Source organism: Microcaecilia unicolor, chromosome 1 (assembly GCF_901765095.1).
Source record: "Microcaecilia unicolor chromosome 1, aMicUni1.1, whole genome shotgun sequence".
Lineage (NCBI taxonomy): Eukaryota > Metazoa > Chordata > Amphibia > Gymnophiona > Siphonopidae > Microcaecilia > Microcaecilia unicolor.
Window position 1 is genome coordinate 493,976,585 of NC_044031.1, and position 21,775 is coordinate 493,998,359.

The following is a 21,775-nucleotide window of genomic DNA, read 5'->3' on the forward strand; positions in this document are numbered from 1 at the left end:
AAACTGTTATTGCTTTCTCACCATGTACTGCATCAGGACTAGTCTGCTTACTTGAAATAAGTTGTGACATGGTATATGCTGGCACATGCATTGCGGTCGCAGGATCAATGCAACCTCGCAGTACCTGCTTTACAACATTTCCATTTGGATCTAACTAGAACTGGAAATGTTTCTGTCATTGCACCAGTAGAATGGAATAAGCTGCCTTTACGTTGAAAGGCTGAATCCAGGCTTGTGTATTTGAAATACGACATTGAGGGATCATCTATTTTGTTTGTCATTTTTTGTGCCCGCTTAATTCGGCTGTGCTCTGAGCTCATGGACTCACTTTTAGCTGATATTTTGCTGCTACTATGGGTTTTCATTATCTGAATATGTCTTTGTGTTTTTATTATATATGTTTTTTTTTATATTTCCACCTTGGATAAAGGAGGTGTATAAATAAATAAATATTCTAATTCTAATCTAAGGGTTCTATTTTATCACATATATAGTGCATGTCCTTTCAAGCAAGCGTTTCAGAAATGGCTGAGAAAAACTGGCCTGCTTTATTTTTTCTCTCTCCTTTGAGAGAGTTTACTCACTTTTCCCATCATGCAATAGTAAGTGACTGTTTATTCCTAGGTTGATGTGTTTGGCATTGAAGCAGTGTCTCTTGGGAAGCTACGGAAGGTTCTTATGCGCTGTGAGGCCAGTAAAAAGTCACAGTACTGGTACTGTGAGAAAGTAGTCATCAGGGAACCGGGCAAAGACTCCGAATATATCTTCAACTGTGAAAGGTAAATATTCTTACATTAATGTCATATGAAATGCCATATGATAAAGAGCCTTTCAGGGCTATCTGCCCTTTCAGAGGCACTGGAGGATGTCCTAGCCAACAAATCTACTTTTCACAAAAGAGATAGTGGGGAATATGTCTACTATTCTGTTCACAGAGCAACACCACCTATTACTATGACAGCAATTGTTTTATTTAGCTGTTTTCTGGAAAGAATGTGTAAAAGGCCTTACTATTTTCTATCACATTGCCAAATGAAGAAAGATGCTTCAGGTTCAGAATGAATTAAATACATTCTATCAAGTTGCTTGAAGGGTTAATCAGCAAAACCTAGACACAAATAATGTTATATAAGCAGGTTCCAAACAGAGCCCTTTTTCATAAAGAAATATCAAGAAATGTTGCTGCATTACATTTCTTTCTATTGCTGGGAAAAAGGAAAGGATGACAGTATAGAACAGGAAGCAGTCTCAGGGCAGTTGATAATGGGCTGTTAAAACTGAACCATTCAAAGATATTCAGAGAAATGCGGAGACACTGCATTATTTAATCCTGTTAAATTGTTTGTTTCTCTAAGTGTCTGCCTTCACAAACACACCCACGAGTTGTCACTTCTTGCAATAACTCATTACCATTTCACTAACTACACTATACAAGAAAATATTTCTTGTCTTGCAGAGCTCAAAAAGTACCTCATTTGCTCCAAATCATTCTGGCCTTTAGATAATCAATAGTAACAGGGGCGGACTGACCATTCAGGCAACCGAGCAATGCCTGAGGGCCCAGAGCAGTTGGGGAACCCAGCACCTCTTTCCCACATGACCGACATTTCTCTCCTTTCCATCCCTGGGTCTGGCACTCCCCTTTTCTTTCACCCCTCCCCCACTCCGGCATTCCCCCCCCCCCCCCCCCCCCCCCCGTGTGTTGATATGCCCTGCGTGTTTACTTCAAAAGTTTCTTTCTCCATAAAGGGTCCACCCCTTTCTGATGTAACTTCCCACTTCTGCAAAGGTGGGCTGCAGCAGAGAGAAGGTTCTTATCAGCGGCAGGCAGCTATGCCAGGGTTCTGTATGGAGAAAGGAACTTTTGAGGTTCATGCATTGGGAAGGGAAGACTGAGAGATTAACCTGTGGATGGAGAAGAGCGGGGGAGATGACCTCGGGAAGGAGAGAGATGTTGGAATGGGGAAGAGAGGAAGGGAGGCAGAGATGTTGGCCCCGGTTGTGGGGGAGGGGGCAGAGATGGTGGAGCTGTAGAGGGAGGAGCAGAGATAGTGCACCTGGGGGAGAAAGAATGAGAAGGAGAGATGTTGCATCTGGGGAGGGGAGGGAGGAGAAGAAAGATGTTCGATCTGGAGAGGGATGGGGGAAAATGTTGGATTGGGGAGGAGAGATGGAGGGAGAGAGGGAGAGATGTGGAACCCAGAGTGGGGCCCATGACCCTTATTGCTTAGGGTCCTAGATCCCTGGTGAGTAATCCCTAAAAGCAATTGTTGAACAAGGAGATACTCAAGAGACATTTGGAATAAGAAAAAGTATCCATTTTGGAATGAACAAAAAAGATATAGAGCACACAGGAGAAAGAGGTGCTCTAAATTTCTGTTAACACCCTCCTTTCTGCCCACAGGCAGATGCACAAACAGTTTCTCATTCTGGATCTGGCATTTCTCAGTCCCAAATATATTTGCTAAATATAGCTGGACTGAATTATACTGCAGAGCACTGCTGATATTTCTTCTTTTGAGAGCAATTTTGACTTGCTTGCACTCTTTTTATCCTTGGCAAAAACAGGAATGTAAGCTACAACAGCTCCTTTTCATTTATTCTATCAGTAACATGCTCAAACATTTTCAACTGTGCTTCCCTTTTCTTAAACAATAGCTAATGTTCCCTTGCAAAAGCTGATTCTAAAAGACCAGTATAACTTCCCTCATAGGATAACGAGTTTTTTGCCTTTAAAATATAGCTTAGATTCCACAAACATCTAACCATACTAACCTATATAAAAGGTGTACCCTCACTCTCAGCCTATGCAGAGCCTCAATGATAAATTTCTAAAATTTAAAAAAAAAAATGATACGTGGTCTACTTCAGCTGCAAAAAGCGAATCTTGCACTTATCAGTGGTGCGCTAAACCGAAGTTTGTCCCCATAGAAATTGATGGCGCCAAAAACGGGACCGAAGTACGGCATGCAGTTAAACAGAGCATGCGCTTATACGACGTGCACTTAAATGGAGTGCACTGTGTATGTGTATATATAGATATAGATATATATAGATAATTTGCATCTTTCATATATCACTCATAAGCAGCAATTCAAGCATTTTCAAGGGTAAATGTACATTTACCTGAATGGATGGCAGTATTCTATAAATGATCCAAATCTCATAACCTACTATTCTGCCACCTCAATGTTCTAAATATCCTCTTTGAAAAGGTGACGAACCATCAGAGGTCAGCTTCCATGAAGAACTGGAAGGAGGTGAATCACTTTATACCATCATCAGTCCGTACAGTTATTTTTTAAAGCTTTTTTGTATTTTTATGATTTTTCTTAAATTTTTCTTGCATTATTCACGATTATATTCATGTACTTATCTTTAAAGCTCTTTCTTGCACTCAAAGGGGATTGGTGCCGACATGTTTCAAGGCAGTCCCCCTACAGATCAAACAAATGTATATAAGATGCAGTGAGTTGCGCACATTAAATTGGGTGTGCCCCAAATTTACAGACACACCTTAACTGAGTAATCAGCCGATCAGTGATGATAATTGGCTGATAACAACCAATTATCAGCAATAATTGGAATTTACGCTTGCATCTTTTAGGCATATTCTAAAAAGATGCGGGCCTAAATTCTGACATGCATAGCTGAAAGGCGACGTGGCCATGAGAAGAGTATGGGCATGTCGGAGGCATTCCTCAAATTTACTCGCGTGGCTATAGAATTCGCGGGAATGTGCTTACATTTAGGTGTGGGTATTTACAGCAGGTTTTCAGTGGTATAAATGGTCATGCCTAAATATGGGCATGTTCACCAGCCCTATGCGCTGTTCTTTAAATTGCGCCTAACTTTAGGCATGGTTTATAGAATAGTGCTAAGTGCTTTTTTTGAATGTCTATATTTTAGATGCCATTTACAGAATCTGGCTGTCAGCGTGTACATTTAAGCAACCTGTTATGGAATGAAGGAAATACATAGACTATATGGATGCTGTGTATAAGGAGCTAGGACTCATGAATGCTGTCTTCTTACAGTACCATTTAATACTGCTATATACAGTAGTTTCTCAATCTGACAAGCTTTTATAGACATATATGTCTTTCACACTTAATTCACACCATTCATGCCACATAAAAACTTAGCTGACAGATGTGATTGCTAATTGTCCTGGAGTCATACTTAATATCCATGTATTTACACAGAACTCCCTAAATGAGCATATGTGTGATTTTTATTCTGAGGATGGAGCTCTCTTGGGTAGATACAGTAGAGAATGAGTCCATGAGTGTACAGTGTTGAGAGAAGTATGACATAAACATTATGTGCTTTATGCTTGAATCTTAAGTGATAATGGAAAACCACTCATTCTTTGTTAATACCATTTTTTTGCACCCTTCTTCTGGCTGATAAATGGGCACAGTTACTGAATGTAATTTCATTTTTCTGAAAAGCTCATTTTTGCTCTGTGAATCATATGTCAAACATTCTGAAGCTGACTCCACCGCGAACCTAACCGCACAGCTGCTGAATGCAGAAAAGGGTTGAACGTTAGCTCACATGGAAGACATGGCCACACATTGTATTAAAAGAATGAGGGTAATGAGCTCATTTAAGTATTCTGTGCAATGCGGAGAGCTTATTACACATGCACAAGTTTTCATCAGGTCTGGGGCATTATAGAGGGATTTGTGGAGAGGATTTCATTCCAGTTTTTGAGATTTAATTGTCAGTTTTGTCTTCTTTTGCAACCAGAAGGAAGTACCTGCAAGTTTCAAAGGCAGATGGGAAGTAACAAACATGTATGCATTTCTGAACAAAACCAAAAGTAAAACCACACATTGGCGCATGTTTTTCTTGCTAAAATGAGCCTTGCAAGAAATTTTTGTGAGGTACACTTTAGGTGCAAAAGAAGAGGTGCCAATGTGTGGGTATGAAGAGAGACTTGCTAACCTGAACATGTATACCCTGGAGGAAAGGAGGAACAGGGGTGATATGATACAGACGTTCAAATATTTGAAAGGTATTAATCCGCAAACGAATCTTTTCCGGAGATGGGAAGGCGGTAGAACGAGAGGACATGAAATGAGATTGAAGGGGGGCAGACTCAGGAAAGATGTCAGGAAGTATTTTTTCACGGAGAGGGTGGTGGACGCTTGGAATGCCCTCCCGCGGGAGGTGGTGGAGATGAAAACGGTAACGGAGTTCAAACATGCGTGGGATATGCATAAAGGAATCCTGTGCATAAGGAATGGATCCTCAGAAGTTTAGCTGAAATTGGGTGGCGGAGCAGGTGAGGGGAAGAGGGGTTGGTGGTTGGGAGGCTAGGATAGGGGAGGGCAGACTTATACGGTCTGTACCAGAGCCGATGATGGGAGGCGGGATTGGTGGTTGGGAGGTGGGAAATACTGCTGGGCAGACTTATACGGTCTGTGCCCTGAAAAGGACAGGTACAAATTCAAGGTAAGTTATACACATATGAGTTTGTCTGGGGCAGACTGGATGGACCATGCAGGTCTTTTTCTGCCGTCATCTACTATGTTACTATGTATATGTGGGCACTTCTGTTTTTCCTTTGGACTTGTGCACAATGAAGCCACACTTACTGCTAAACCTTTGTGCACATGTTTCCATCATGCTCCCCCAATTTGCTGCAAGCTTTGTGTCCATAAACTGTGATGCATTTAGCTTTCTACTTGGTCAAGTATTATGCTTGTGGTAGAAGCCACGTGCTGAGACATCCATGTCTCTGCATTGGGCCCTGTGAAAGGGTTTATAGAACACTACCCCTCACACCTAAGAAAAGTCCCTCTCTAACTAACCTGGACCACCCTAAGAGCTCTGATCCCACCTCAGGAGGAAGTGAGCTTGGAAGGGCGGAGTCAATACCTGGGAGTTTAAAAGACAGGGCAAGGCTGCGGTTAAAGAGGTCCAGGGAAGGAAGAACTGAAGCCCAAGTCTATACCTTGACTGAACGCAGTTAACTGCTGTGATCTGGCTGAGGTAAACCAACTTGGTTTCTTAAGACTTGCAAGCATTGCTGAGGTCTGGCTAGGGCTAGACTTGAGCTCTCAGGAGACCTGGGAGTTCACAGGCTGTGTTTGGGGTGGGGCAGCCGCACCAGCCATAGACTGCTTGGCTTGTTAGCCAGAGGACTACTCAAGACTGTTACTAACCCAGAGAAACTGTTGCATCTGAGATTCCTAATACTCTAAACTCAGTCCTGGATTTCAAGCGTGCTGACTTTAGTAAAATGGGGGAATACCTGAGGAAGGAGATGATGGGCTGGGAGGATGTACATGAAGTGGAAGGGCAGTGGTCCAGGCTGAAAGAAGTAATAAATAGGGCCACAGACCTTTATGTAAGGAGAGTAAATAAAAGCAAGAGAAAACGGAAACCGATATGGTTCTCCAAGCAAGTGGCTGAGAAAATAAAGGCTAAAGAGTTGGCGTTCCAGAAATATAGAAAATCTCAAGAGGAGGAACACGGGGAGGAATACTGGATGAAACTGAAAGAAGCCAAGAGAGAGGTACGTCTGGCGAAGGCGCAAGCGGAAGAACAAATGGCTAGAAATGTAAGGAGGGGCGACAAAAATTTCTTCAGGTATATTAGTGAAAGAAGAATGACTAAAAAGGGAATTGTGAGACTAAAAGATACAGCGAACCGCTATGTAGATAATGATGAAGAAAAAGCCAATTTGCTAAATAGATACTTTTGTTCTGTTTTCACTGAAGAAAATCCTGGAGAAGGACCGCGGGGGACTGGCAAAAGTACACCTGAGAATGGAATGGATAGAGCACCGTTCACGGAAGAGAGTGTGTATCAACAACTTGGAAAGCTAAAGGTGGACAAAGCCATGGGACCGGAAGGGATCCACCCCAGAATATTGAGGGAGCTCAGAGAGGTTCTGGCGGGTCCTCTTAAAGATTTGTTTAATAAATCCTTGGAGACGGGAGAGGTTCCGAGGGACTGGAGAACGGCGGAGGTGGTCCCTCTTCACAAAAGTGGTGATAGGGAAGAAGCTGGAAACTACAGGCCGGTAAGCCTCACTTCGGTTATTGGAAAAGTAATGGAAGCGATGCTGAAGGAAAGGATAGTGAATTTCCTGGAAGCCAATAAGTTGCAAGATCCGAGACAACATGGTTTTACCAGAGGGAAATCGTGCCAAACGAATCTCATTGAATTCTTTGATTGGGTAACTGGAGAATTGAATCATCGACGTGCTATAGACGTAATCTACTTAGATTTTAGCAAAGCTTTTGACACGGTTCCCCACAGGAGGCTCTTAAATAAACTAGATGGGCTGAAGATAGGTCCCGAAGTGGTGAACTGGATTAGGAACTGGTTGACGGACAGACGACAGAGGGTGGTGGTAAATGGAGTTCGCTCGGAGGAGGGAAAGGTGAGTAGTGGAGTGCCTCAGGGATCGGTGCTGGGGCCGATTCTGTTCAATATGTTTGTGAGTGACATTGCCGAAGGGTTAGAAGGTAAAATTTGCCTATTTGCGGATGATACTAAGATTTGCAAAAGAGTGGACACCCGGGAGGGAGTGGAAAGCATGAAAAGGGATCTGAGGAAGCTAGAAGAATGGTCTAAGGTTTGGCAATTAAAATTCAATGCGAAGAAATGCAAAGTGATGCATTTAGGGAGTAGAAACCCACGAGAGACTTATGTGTAAGGTACTGAGGGGAGAGGGATCTTGGGGTGATAGTATCCGAGGATCTGAAGGCAACGAAACAGTGTGACAAGGCGGTGGCCGTAGCGAGAAGGTTGCTAGGCTGTATAGAGAGAGGTGTGATCAGCAGAAGAAAGGAAGTGTTGATGCCTCTGTACAAGTCGTTGGTGAGGCCCCACCTGGAGTATTGTGTTCAGTTTTGGAGGCCGTACCTTGCGAAGGATGTTAAAAAAATGGAAGCGGTGCAAAGAAAAGAATGGTATGGGATTTGCGTTCCAAGACGTATGAGCAGAGACTTGCTGACCTGAACATGTGTACCCTGGAGGAAAGGAGGAACAGGGGTGATATGATACAGACGTTCCAGGAGATGGAAAGGCGGTAGAACGAGAGGACATGAAATGAGATTGAAGGGGGCAGACTCAAAAAAGATGTCAGGAAGTATTTTTTCACGGAGAGGGTGGTGGATGCTTGGAATGCCCTCCCGCGGGAGGTGGTGGAGATGAAAACGGTAACGGAATTCAAACATGCGTGGGATATGCATAAAGGAATCCTATGCAGTAGGAATGGATCCTCAGAAGCTTAGCCAAAATTGGGTGGCGGAGCAGGTGGGGGAAGAGAGGTTGGTGGTTGGGAGGTGAGGATAGTGGAGGGCAGACTTATACGGTCTGTGCCAGAGCCAGTGATGGGAGGCGGGACTGGTGGTTGGGAGGCAGGAAATACTGCTGGGCAGACTTGTACGGTCTGTGCCCTGAAAAAGGCAGGTACAAATCAAGGTAAGGTATACACATATGAGTTTATCTTGTTGGGCAGACTGGATGGACCATACAGGTCTTTTTCTGCCGTCATCTACTATGTTACTATGTATTCCTGGCCTGTGAGGGCTCAGGTGAATAAAACCATTTACTTTCACCTTTACATATCTTCTCTGGCTGAGTTATTCCTAGGGCCACCCCAGCAACCCTACCTGGGGTCTCACAGGCCCAACTTGTGCAATATGCATAAGACAAATTTCTAGAGTATAGTACTCACATAATTAGTGTTAAGTTATACAAAAACAAGAATTATCAAGATTACCCATTTAGATATGTGCAATTACATGTGCTATTGGCATGGCATTAAGTGGCATGCTTAAATGTAGGTGTGTTAATGTTGACTTATGCTAGTATTCTTTAATTGAAATTAAACACATAATTGCCATTATAGAATAGACTCACAGTCTGCATAAATTGGGCACCTAATTTGTGGCATCTCTGTCTGGATGGAGACATAAGCTGTAACAGGGGTGGCAGCTTTGGAGGCATGATGTTTCCCAGCCATACTTCAGTTATAGGAGCTTTTGTACCTGTTGAAAGAAAAAAGATCTATCAAATAGCAAAATACCAATAAAGAAAAAAAGAACACCCTATGGCTTTTAGCATATATGCCCAAACGAAAACAAATGCACAGCAGACCCTAAGTGATAATGGAGACACATTTAGACAAGAAAACAGGAAAAGGTAGGGACGGACTTTTTTCTGAATAGCTTCCTTCACCTCACTTTTTAACCATGGCGGCTGTCGTTTGGCCTTCCTTCATCCTTTTTTTAATACATGGAATATATCTGGCTTTGGCTCCTAGGATGGTATTCTTGAACAGTACCTTCACCTGATGTAAATTTTGCTCCTCTTTTGTTTTTACCATTCCCATTTTATCATAGTCTCCTTTTTGAAAGTTAAATGCTAATGTATTGGATTTCTTATGTGTACCTACTTCAGAGCTTATATTGAATCTGATCATATTATGATCACTGTTGTCAAGCAGCCCAGCACCATTACCTTCTACACCAGATTATCCGCTCCACTAAGGACTAAATTTTTCCCCCTCTTGTTGGTTCCTGAACCAGCTGTTCCATAAAGCAGTCCTTGATTTCATCAAGGAATTTTACCTCCCTAGCATGCACTGACGTTACATTTACCCAGTCAGTATCAGGGTAATTGAGATTACCCATTATTGCTGTGTTCCCCAGTTTATTAACCTCCCTAATTTTCTGATAAAATTTCTATATTTCTCTGTTCATCCTGGCCAGGTGGATGGTAGTACACTCCTATTACTATCCTTTTCCCCTTTATACATGGGATTTCTAGCCATAAGGATTCCAAGACGTGTTTTGTGTCCTGCAGAAATTTTAGTCTATTCGATTCAGGGCCCTCCTTAACATATAATGCTACCCCTACACCAATTCGATCCACCCTATCACTGTGATATAATTTGTACCCTTATATGACAGTGTCCCACTGGTTAATCTCCTTCCACCAGGTCTCATAGATGCCTATCTTTTTTTAGTGGCAACTACTAGAAAAAGGGATGCAACTTTTATAGATATTTTGTGCACTGGAAGGCTCAAACAGAAGAAAATGATGTATGTCTCAAGCTAGCAACTACTTAACTACAGCCTGGACATCTTGTTAAGTCTTAACAAAGTCTTTTGCACTATTTATATATAGCTGTAAACTATGCTGACCAAATTCTACGTAGTGTTTATATAATGCAACCGATTAGCACCTCCATATTTTTGTCAATCCCTTTAACAACATAGAAATTAACTCCAACTGTTCTATATCCTGTCTAAATTCACTTTCATTTGCAATAGTTTATCAGAAGTGTAGTCCTTGTCCTGATAGCATGCATATTGAATCATAGAATAGAATAAAGTAAATCATTTCTACCCAAATCCTGTGTAATTACTGTTTTTCTTCTAATAATTTGTCAATAACTTCAGTTTTTCTAGTTTAATTTTTTTTTAAAAAAGGACAATATACTCCCCAGGATTAATTGATGCTAGGTGATATACCTCACTACAAGCATAGAAAATCAGTGAAAGAAGAAAATTGTAACCTTTCTCAACAAATATATAATTGGGTATTAAAGCTCTTTCAGAGGAACAGAATGTAAAAATTAGCACATCAAAAGATAATAAGGTTCAGAATCTGAAGAGGCTATGAAGCAAATAAGGGTCACCTACATAGATATCAATCAGTCTTCGTAGTGAGGAATGTGAGGACAGAGGAAGGAATCAATAGTATATTTATGGTGGTTCATGACAAGATAATATAAGGAAATCAAGTAGAGAAAGCTTACCAAGACATGGCTTTGGGAATATTAACATTGCAAATGATGGTCAGACCAGTACCCCTCTATGCTCCCTCTGTATCTCTGAAATTTGGTGGAAGGAATATATCCAGTGGGGCATTGTCATACCAGGGTACAAGCTAATATTTCAGTGATAGGGTGAACTGAATTGGTGGAGGGGTGGCATTATATGTTTGATGGCCTTGAATCAAATAGACTAAAATTTCTTGGACTCCATATGGATAAAAATTCCATGTGTAAAGAGGAAAAGATTAGTGATAGGAGTGTGCTACCATCCACATGGCCAGGATGAACAGACAGATGTAGAAATGTTATCAGAAATTAGGGAGACTAACAAACCGGGTAACACAATATTAATGGGTGATTTCAATTACCCCAATATTGACAAGATAAATGTAACTTCAGGGCATGCTAGGGAGGTAAAGTTCCTTGATTAAATAAAGGACTGCTTTATGAAGCACCTGGTTCAGGAACCAACAAGAGAGGGAACAATTCTAGACTTAGGTGGCCAGAGAATTGAATCATGAACGTGCTATAGAGGTAATCTACTTAGATTTCAGCAAAGCTTTTGACACGGTTCTCCACAGGAGGCTCTTAAATATACTTGACAGGCTGAAGATAGGACCCGACATGGTGAACTGGATTAGGAACTGGTTGACGGACAGACGCCAGAGGGTGGTGGTTAATGGAATTCGCTCGTATGAGGGAAAGGTGAGTAGTGGAGTGCCTCAGGGATCGGTGCTGGGGCCGATTCTGTTCAATATATTTGTGAGTGACATTGCCGAAGGGTTAGAAGGTAAAGTTTGCCTTTTTGCGGTTGATACTAAGATTTGTAACAGAGTGGACACCCGGGAGGGAGTGGAAAACATGAAAAAGGATCTGCAGAAGCTAGAAGAATGGACTAAGGTTTAGCAATTAAAATTCAATGCAAAGAAATGCAAAGTGATGCACTTAAGGAGTAGAAATCCACAGGAGACCTATGTGTTAGGCGGTGAGAGTCTGATATGTACAGACAGGGAGAGGGATCTTGGGGTGATAGTATCTGAGGATCTGAAGGCGACAAAACAGTGTGACAAGGCGGTGGATGTAGCTAGAAGGTTGCTAGACTGTATAGAGAGAGGTGTGACCAGAAGAAAGGAGGTGTTGGTGCCCCTGTATAAGTCGTTGGTGAGGCCCCACCTGGAGTATTGTGTTCAGTTTTGGAGGCCGTTTCTTACTAAGGATGTAAAAAGAATTGAAGCGGTGCAAAGAAAAGCTACAAAAATGGTATGGGATTTGCGTTACAAGATGTATGAGGAGAGACTTGCTGACCTGAATATGTATACCCTGGAGGAAAGGAGAAACAGGGGTGATATGATACAGACGTTCAAATACTTGAAAGGTATTAATCTGCAAACGAACCTTTTCTGTAGATGGGAATGCGATAGAACTAGAGGACATGAAATGAGATTGAAGGGGGGCAGACTCAAGAAAAATGTCAGGAAGTATTTTTTCATGGAGAGAGTGGTGAATACTTCGAATGCCCTCCTGCCGGAGGTGGTGGAGATGAAAAAGGTAACGGAGTTCAAAAATGCGTGGGATGAACATAAAGGAATCCTGTTCAGAAGGAATGAATCCTCAGAAGCTTAGCGGAGATTGGGTGGCAGAGCCGGTGGGGGGGAGGTGGGGCTAGTGGTTGGGAGGCAGGGCTAGTGCTGGGCAGACTTCTATGGTCTGTGCCCTGAAAATGGCAGATGTAAATCAAGGTCAGGTATACACATAAAGTAGCACATATGAGTTTATCTTGTTGGGCAGACTGGATGGACCATACAGGTCTTTCTCTGCCGTCATCTACTATGTTACTATTTTAGTAAAATGTAATTTATCTTTAAAATCAAGCATGGTACTGGAAGATTTGAGGTTGACCAATGTAACACCAATTTGTTAAAAGAGTTCCAGAGGTGATCTGGGAAATTATTTATTTATTTGCTGCATTTGTACCCCACATTTTCCCACCTATTTGCAGGCTCAATGTGGCTTACATTATATTGCAAAAGGTATAATTATGAACAGAGTAAGAGGTTTGTTCTAAATTAACATATTACTATGTAAGAGATAAGGAAGATATGTCTGTAGAATGATTTAAATAACACATAATAAAAAACAGTAAAATATAATGACCAATAATGATAATATAACTAATATAATCAATTCAGAGGGATCAGTAAGTGGTTGGTTTAGATATAGAATAATCAAGTCGTTAAGGAGGAATCTTATTGTAAGTTTCTTCGAACAGATGCGTTTTCAATAATTTCCTGAAATCTGTCAAGTCACGTGTTATTTTTATAGTATTCGGTAGTTTATTCCATGCTTTTGTGCAGAGGTATGTGAAGGTAGATGCGTGTAATGATTTGTATTTGAGTCCTCTACAATTAGGGTAGTGGAGGTTTAGGAAGGTACGTGATGAGCTTTTGATGTTTCGTGCCGGTAAGTCAATTAGGTCTGATATGTATGAAGGAGCTTCTACATGGATGATTTTATGGGTTAAGGTGCAAATCTTGAAAGCAATACGATCTTTTAGTGGAAGCCAATGTAATTTTTCTCTGAGGGGTTTGGCGCTCTCATGTTTCGCCTTTCCGAATATGAGTCTAGCTGCAGTATTTTGTGCAGTCTGAAGTTTCTTAATGGTTTTTTCTTTGCATCCTGCGAAAATGGAGTTACAATAATCCAGGTGGCTCAGTACTAATGATTGCACTAGCGTACAGAATACTTCCCTTGGGAAAAAAGGCTTCACTCTTTTTAGCTTCCACATTGCAAAAAACATTTTCTTTGTCACATTCTTCGCATGGTAATCGGTGAGCCTGACATCAGTGCAGAGCAAAATGGTAGAGACTATTATAAAGAACAAAATTACTCTGTATATACGTAGGCATGGTTTAATGAGACAGGGAATCTCATTTTCAAAGCACTAGGGGCCCTTTTACTAAGCCTTGTAGGTGCCTGCGTGCGCCCAACATGCGCAAAATTGGAGATACTGCCCGGTTACCACGTGACCCTTGCGGTAATTTCAATTTTGGCGCACATCCGCTACGTGCATCTCAAAAATATTTTTGGGTGTGTGGCAGCTATGCGCGTCGAGTGGCATTTACCACCTGGTTACCGTGTGAGACCTTACTGCTAGGTCAATGGCTTGCGGTAAGGTTTCAGACCCAAAATGGATGCGTGGCAATTTTCATTTTGCTACACATCCATTTTCACAAAACAAGGCATTTTTTTGTAGGTGGGCTAAAATATAATTCTTAGCATGCCCAAAACATGCATCTACCCAACCGCAGCCCATTTTTCAGTATGCCTTAGTAAAAGGACCCCTTAGACTTACAAAGTTCCATAGGTTAGGGACTCATTTTTAAAGCACTTAGACTTACAAAGTTCCATAAGTTACTATGGAATTTTGTAAGTCTAAGTACTTTGAAAATATGCCGCCAACATGGGTTATCATAAAGTTGTAACTACCACACAATTAAATAAACTGCATTCTCAAGGATTATTAAATTCAACTAAGAAAGGGAGGTGGACATCATGTTACGTTAAATAATGGTTTATGTAGGTCAAGTGACCTCTTTTAGCTCATGCTATTTCAGATCAATGACTTTTACCAATGTTTTCAATCACTTGTCCCACTTCCCATATCTAAAATTTCTCTTCACTGTTGCAAAGTACTCAAAAAACATCACATTTCAAATGAAAACACTACTATTTATTGAAGCACAACATTTAGCTTATCTTCTCCACAAAAAGTCTGACATCGGAGCCGAAGCCCACACCTGATGCCCACAATAGGGTGTTGAGTGGCATTTTGGCAGCACTAGAGCACCTGCTTTCAGGGTTAAGATCATTCATCAAATGAAATAGCAATTCACATGAGGAAGTTAATGCTTCTGACTCCTGCTCATTTGAATTGCTGTTACATTTGAGGAGTGACCTTCACCCTGGAAGGAGGTGCTCCAGTGCTGCCGAAATGCCACTCTTCACCCTACTATGCATGTTGTCCCTCTGTGCGCTTTTTTTTTCTTTTTATGCATGTCATTTATGTTATGCTTTGAGTGGAAATAGTCTATCCTGCTTATAATCGAAAGAGAAAAACGCCTATATTGCGACCCAAATCGGGAGATGGGCGTCTTTCTCTCGTGGGCGCCCAAATCGGTATAATCGAAAGCCAATTTTGGGTGTTTCCAACTGCAATCCGTTGCGGAAACGGGTAAAGTTGACAGGAGCATGTCGGAGACGTGGTGAAGGCGGAACTGGGGCGTGGTTATCAGCCGAGGAGAGATGGGCGTCTTTAGCTGATAATCGGAAAAAAAAGGCGTTTTTACCGCGATTTTGGGTCACTTTTTGTGGACCCTTTTTTTTCACGAACAAGTCCCAAAAAAGTGCCCCAACTGCCCAGATGATCACTGGAGGGAATCGGGGATGACCTCCCCGGACTCCCCCAGTGGTCACTAACCCCCTCCCACCAAAAAAAAAAACACTTTAAAAACTTTGTTTCCAGCCTCTATGCCAGCCTCAAATGCCATACCCACCTCTATGACAGCAGAATGTGTTCTATCCTGTGACAGCCTTTCCCTGGTTCTGATGTGGCTCTCGGGTGAGTGTGACACCTTTTCTGTTATGTGCCCTGCAGAGTCACATCAGCAATGCATTGTGGTGGGTGTAGGGTATTGGGCTCCGTGATTCCACTAGCTTGTGGCAAATGCTCATAATGTTGGTAGTTGGTAGGCTCTACTCCCATGGTGCTTTCCCCCCTGCTTACTGGGTCAGAGTGTGCCCTGTTTTGTTTCCAGTAGTCCATGAGGTAGTGGCCATTTTTGTAAGCCAGTTTTAGATCCCTTTCACATGTAGCCATGTTACAGAGCTTAGTTCTTACCTTGAATGTGGCTGAAAGAGGGCATTGTACAGCATTCTGCCAGCTCTGACCTACTGCTCATCTCAGTACCAGGGAGATTCGTTGCCAGTGGGGCACAACCTCTGATCTGCAGTTAACTGTGAGTAAGCGTGCTTATTCCAATAAAGGACGTTTTCGGACAGATTAGTCTTCAGGTGTCAACTGGTGTGCCAATGTTATATAGCAGCAACAAGTCCTAGAGGCCTGCGTTTATGCAGGTCCCTGGAGCACTTTTAGTGGGTACCGTAGTGCACTTCAGGCAGGCGGACCCAGGCCCATCCCCCCTACCTGTAACACTTGTGCTGGTAAATGGGAGGCCTCCAAAACCCACTGTACCCACATGTAGGTGCCCCTTCACCCCTAAGAGCTATGGTAGTGTTGTACATTTCTGGGTTTTGGGGGAGGGGAGTTGGGTGCTCAGCACCCATGGTAAGGGAGCTATGCATGTGGGAGCGTTGTCTGAAGTCCACCGCACTGACCTCTAGGGTGCCCAGTTGGTGTCCTGGCATGTTAGAGGGGCGAGTGTACTACGAATCGTGGCCCCTCCCATGACCAAATGGCTTGGATTAGGACGTTTTTGAGCTGGGCGTTTTTAGTTTCCATTGTCGCTAAAAAAAACAAATGCCCAGCTGAAAAACGTCCATTTTTTCGAAAATACGGCCTGTCCCACCTCTTCATGTACCCGTTTTCGGACATAGACGCCCATGGAGATAGGCATTCATGTTCAATTATGCCCCTCTATGGGTATGATATTCCAAATCTCTTGGTTGGGGCTAGCTGCTAATATTCAGTGACACTTAACCGGATAAGTGCCACTGAATATCATGGTTAGTGCTGAACACAAGGCCAGCTATCTTGGGGGCATTCCATGGGCGGAGTCAGCATTTGGCCGCTTAAGCGGATTAGTGCATAAATGGGATGACAGAAATATCTGTCTTATCTTTATGCACTAACCCATGGCTACTTATGTGCTGAATACTAATTTAAGTGGCTATGGGGCTCATTTTCAAAGCACTCAGACTTATAAAGTTCCATAGGTTAATATGGGGCTCATTTACGAAAGAGAAAAATGTCCAAAAGGTGTCATTCTTCTCAAAACGTCCAAATTGGTATTTTCAAAGCCTGTTTTGCAAACGTCTATCTATGCATGTCATCTACAGTGTGTCCAAATCACTGTTACCATTTCAAAGGTGGGATTAGGGTGTGCATAACACGTGAACATTTTACAGCCATAATGGGGAAAAAGCCGAAATGTCTAGGGTGAAATCTTCAACATTTTGGTCTAGACCTGTCTTTTTTAATGCATAAGACATGAAAAGGTGCCCTAAATGACCTGATGACCCCCTTACTCCCCCAGTGGTCACTGACCCCCTTCTGCCCTCCACCCCTAAAAATGTGAATAAAAATAGCATCAGATGTTATAGCCAGGTCTATTATAGGAGCATGCAGGTCCCTGGAGTATTGTAGTGGTGGGTGCAGTGCACTGTAGACAGGTGGACCCAGGCCCATACCTCCTCCTAACTATTAAACTTGTGGTGGGAATTGTGAGCCCTCCAAAACTCACCAGAAAACCACTGTACCCACATATAGGTGCCCCTTCACCCTTAAGGGCTATTGTAGTTGTGAACAGTTGGGGTGGTGGGCTTTGGGTGGGTTATGGAGGGCTCAGCAGACATGATAAGGGAGCAACAGTGAGATGTGTACCTGGGAGCATTTATATGAAGTCCACAGCAGTGCCCCCTAGGGTGCTCATTGCTCTCCTGGGATGTCTGGAGGACTAGTCTGCTAAAAATGCTAGCCCCTCCTACATCCCAATGGCTTGATTTTGTATGGTTTTAACTTGTGCTTTTTTCCCCTTCAAAAATGGCTTAAAAAGATAAATGCACAGAGCAGAAAACCTTGTTCAAAATGGTATTTTTGAAAAAAAGATAGATGTTCTTCTTTTTTTGAAAATGGGTATATTTCCTATTTGGATTTAGGACATTTAGCGCAAAACATCCGAAGTCTGACTTAGACACATTATCAAAAATGCCCCTCCATGTAACTTTGTAAGTTTAAGTGTTTTGAAAATATGCCTTCACATGTTAGCTGGCTTAAAAATAACTGGATATTCAAAGCCAAAGCCCATAGAGGTCCTGTACAATTTTTGTCTTTCAATGTGTTATAAACAGCAAAATCATGCATCATTTTACCATGGCACACTTTATTTTACAGTACCGCTGAGTATATAATAATTATGTGATGTGGTGTGATATATGATATGATTCTTACAACCCACCAACTCTCAACTAGTGGTTCAAAGTTGGATACAGAATTAAAAAATGGGAAGAAAAACTAAAACAAAATTAACTATAGAATTTCTAAAACAAATAGGTTTTCAAATGTTTGCGAAAAATTATGTTGCTGATATCCTAAGAGCAACAGGTAAAGAACACCAAAACATAACTGCTTCCCACGGAAAGAAAGTTCTAATGATAAGTTGTATTTAACACTGGCTAATGAAGGGAAATAGAGAAGATGGGTCATTCATGATCTAGATTTAAAAAAATAGATGCAGATGGAAAAGCAAACAATCTTACTAAATATTCAGGACTTTAATCATCAAATATTTTATAGATCAAACAAGCCACCTTAAAAAAATACTTTGGCCTTTACTTGAAGCCAATGCAAGGGTCGTATCTTTTTTTTTCCTTTACTAAAAATCAATCTGGCTGCAGTATTCTGAAAAACCTGCAAAGGGGACAGCAAGGTAGATGAAGCAAAGCAATACAAACTATTGCAGTAGTCTAGATGGGACTAAATTATAGACTGCACCAATACTGCAAAATGTTCTATTGACAAAATAGATCTCAACAGATGAAGTTTGAAGAAGATTGATCTTGCTATTGAGTTAGCTTGTGTAACCAAGGATAGAGTGGTATCCAAATAAACCCCTAATACTTTTGAAACTTATTCAAGTCAAGAGACAAACCATCGGTCAATGTTATTCTAGAAACAGGAAGAGTTGCAACTCGGCTAAGCCATAATAATTTTGTCTTGTCTTTGTTAAGTTTAAAGCCATCAGTGGTGCTTAATTTTTCAATTCTTTCTATGCATGATATGAGATTATGTAAAATAGAAAAAATATCTTTATCAATAGGTATTTAAAAACACATATCCGCATAGGAAAAGAATTTCAGACCACAAGTGAGAAAACCATAACAGAATGAAGTCATGTAAATATTAAATAATGTAGGGGAAAGTGGGGATCCTTGGGGAACTCCACAAGGTGAGCACCAGTGGGAAGAAAAAGTGTTCTTCACTTTAACTTGATAATGCTTATGGGTCAAAAACTCTTTTTCCAGGATAACACGTTACCTGCAAGACCCAAACTTTACCCACCTGTTTGCTAAGCTGTGCTAGCAGCTGGCAGTGCACTAATGCTGGGCTGTGTCTACATTGCCACACAGCAGCTCTGTACAGAAAGCACTTTACAGAATATTAGCTTCACGCGGTTCATCCCAGCACCTAACTTTGGGTGCCATTGAATTCCCACCTTTTAAGTATGAACTGACAATGTAGTTTATGATTTTGGGAAGGACTAAATCCTAGAAAAGGGGCTTTAATTTTTTAGGGTAATATGTGATATTCAAGCATGGGATATAGTGGTTATTTTTAGTTAACAAATTCTAGGAATATTATGTGCCCATAGTTGGGTAAATCAAGCCTTTAGAAAATGATATTGGAATAAGATGCCAAATAGCAGCCTTCAAGCTGTACTATTAATACTCATACAAAGTCAAAGATTTTAAGGAAAATGTGAGAAGGAGTAAAGCTGCATACTGTCAAAGTAGAAGGTCATAATTCTACAAGTTACCATTTGATAAGCTTGAGTTCAATTAGGATATCTCAAAGGCTTAATCTTGATTGAAATTTCAAAATGGCATTGATTGCTTATGCTTATATGAATTCCCAATTGGTTGGTTCCTCTGGTGTACCTTAAACATGTTAGAATGAAAAAACACTCAAAAAATCAATAGTCATTTCAAGTTCCTGCTTACTATTGATTAAGCAATGGTAAAATGATATGTTACTACACTGTTTTAATATGAAATTCACTAAACCTAGTACTCACAGCAGTTTGGTGACTTCTGTGGTAATTTTCTTTCTGCTTTTGTCCCTCTGGTATCATTTTCCAAAATGGTGCTGGTTGACGCCAAGTGCTGTTTTTAAAATATGATCTTGTGATAGGAACCAAGCAGCATCTGGAATCAATAGATGCCATTTTAGAAAATGATGCAAGATGGCAGAAGCAAGGAGGGATCACTCCTGCCCTACTAAAACTCAAAAGATGGTCATACAGGTATGGAGGATAGTTGGGGTTGGGAGGTGCTGGGTAGCCTTCTGTGGTCTGTGCTCCAAAATTGGCATGGAGATACAGAGATGTTGGTGCTCATTTTCAAAGAACATAGACTTACAAAGTTATGTGGCGGTGCATTTTCGTCAAAGCACCTAGACTTACAAAGTTCCATAGTAACCCATGTAACTTTGTAAGTCTATGTGCTTTGAAAATGAACCGCTAAGTACACCAGTGTTTGATCATGAAGAACTGGAACCTATGCAGAGTGCCAGATTCAGCTCTGGCCATCCTTGTTGGGCAGACTGGATAGACCGTGCAGATTTTATCTGCTAACATTTACTGTATTTCTAAGGTGCCTAGGTTCTGTCATAGAATACTAGAGTAACCTAGACTTTCTTATGGCACTTTTTATTCTTTACTTAAATCTTATTTTTTTCAAGTGGCATTCAATTACCCATAATTCCTGTTTGACTCCAGACTGACTATAGATTGGAGCATGGGAAAGTTGGAATGTTTTGTGGATTTTTCTTGTGAGATTGGGTGTCTCTTTCCTATTTATTAGAGGAATGTTTTATATTTTATATTGATTCTGTATGTATTTATATTGTAAAATGCTTTGTTTTGCACTGCAATTTAAGTAGTATATCAAATCTAATAAATGATAAACGATAACCACATATTGATGTGCCTAAAATTTAGGCACTCACACTTATATCAACTTGGCATACGTGCATACTGTAAATGCAACAGTAGGTGTGTAATTCACAATATTCTGTAAATTAGGCACATAAGTGGGAGCACCTGCTCCTCTCCTGTGTACAACCCCCCCCCCCCCAGCAAAAATGTGCTATGTAAGTTAAGCAGGTAATTTGCAGTATAGTGCTTAGGCACCCTGGTAGCACTTACACCAGGGGGAGGGTGTGTGTGTACATACATGTATAAGTGCTAATATTGTAAACATATGTCAAACGTGCATAAATATGGGTGCATAGGTTATAGAATTGTCCTTTTAGTCTCAAGATATAGTTAATGTTCCATAAAATAATGTGCATTAACCCCCAAATTCTGTAAAAAATTGTGCACACAATTTAATTACATAACAAGCCAATTAGTACTAATAATTGGTTTTTAAACAAGCAATTATTGGCACGAATTAGATTTAATTAGAACTTGTGTGTAAATTTAGGTGTGGCCCAAAACAGGGGGTCCAGAAATGGGAGGGTCATGGGCATTTGGGGCATGTCAGAGGCGTGGTTTTGAGTTATCTGATCTAAGCATTCCTATTCTGCTTTACATGGGGAGGCTCAAGGCGGATTATAAGCAAATGGAACAGATTCCATTTAATAAACAATTGAGCTCATTGAGTTGACCGACATTATTTCAGATTGCAAAGTCCTACAATATTGAGTAAACAAGAAAATTTGCAAAGCCTTTCTAACCCTTCTGTTTACTAAGCTGCACGGCAATGCCAACATAGCCCATTCAAAGTGAATGGGCTGTGAGGGCATTATCGCACAGCAGCCGCTAGCGCAGCTTAGTAAACAGAGGGGTAAATTAGTATAACAGGTGATATTTTTTTTTTTTTTTTTTTTTTATTTTTATTTATGCAATTTTAAATTTCACAAGAAAGTATCTTGTTACATGCAACATTAGGTACATTTGTGAACATAAAGTATACTAATATTTAATACAAAATATAAGAAATTCAAAA

At 41.1% G+C, this 21,775-nt stretch overlaps 1 protein-coding gene across 1 annotated transcript in view; it reads left to right on the top strand.

Annotated features, from left to right (window-relative positions):
• The window catches only part of LOC115477536 (lipoxygenase homology domain-containing protein 1-like), a 428,353-nt gene that overhangs the window by 64,639 nt on the left and 341,939 nt on the right, over positions 1-21,775 (top strand). Inside the window, exon 8 of the mRNA XM_030214471.1 lies at positions 625-779. Coding sequence (XP_030070331.1) covers positions 625-779 — 155 coding nt within the window. The remainder of the gene's footprint in view (positions 1-624; positions 780-21,775) is intronic.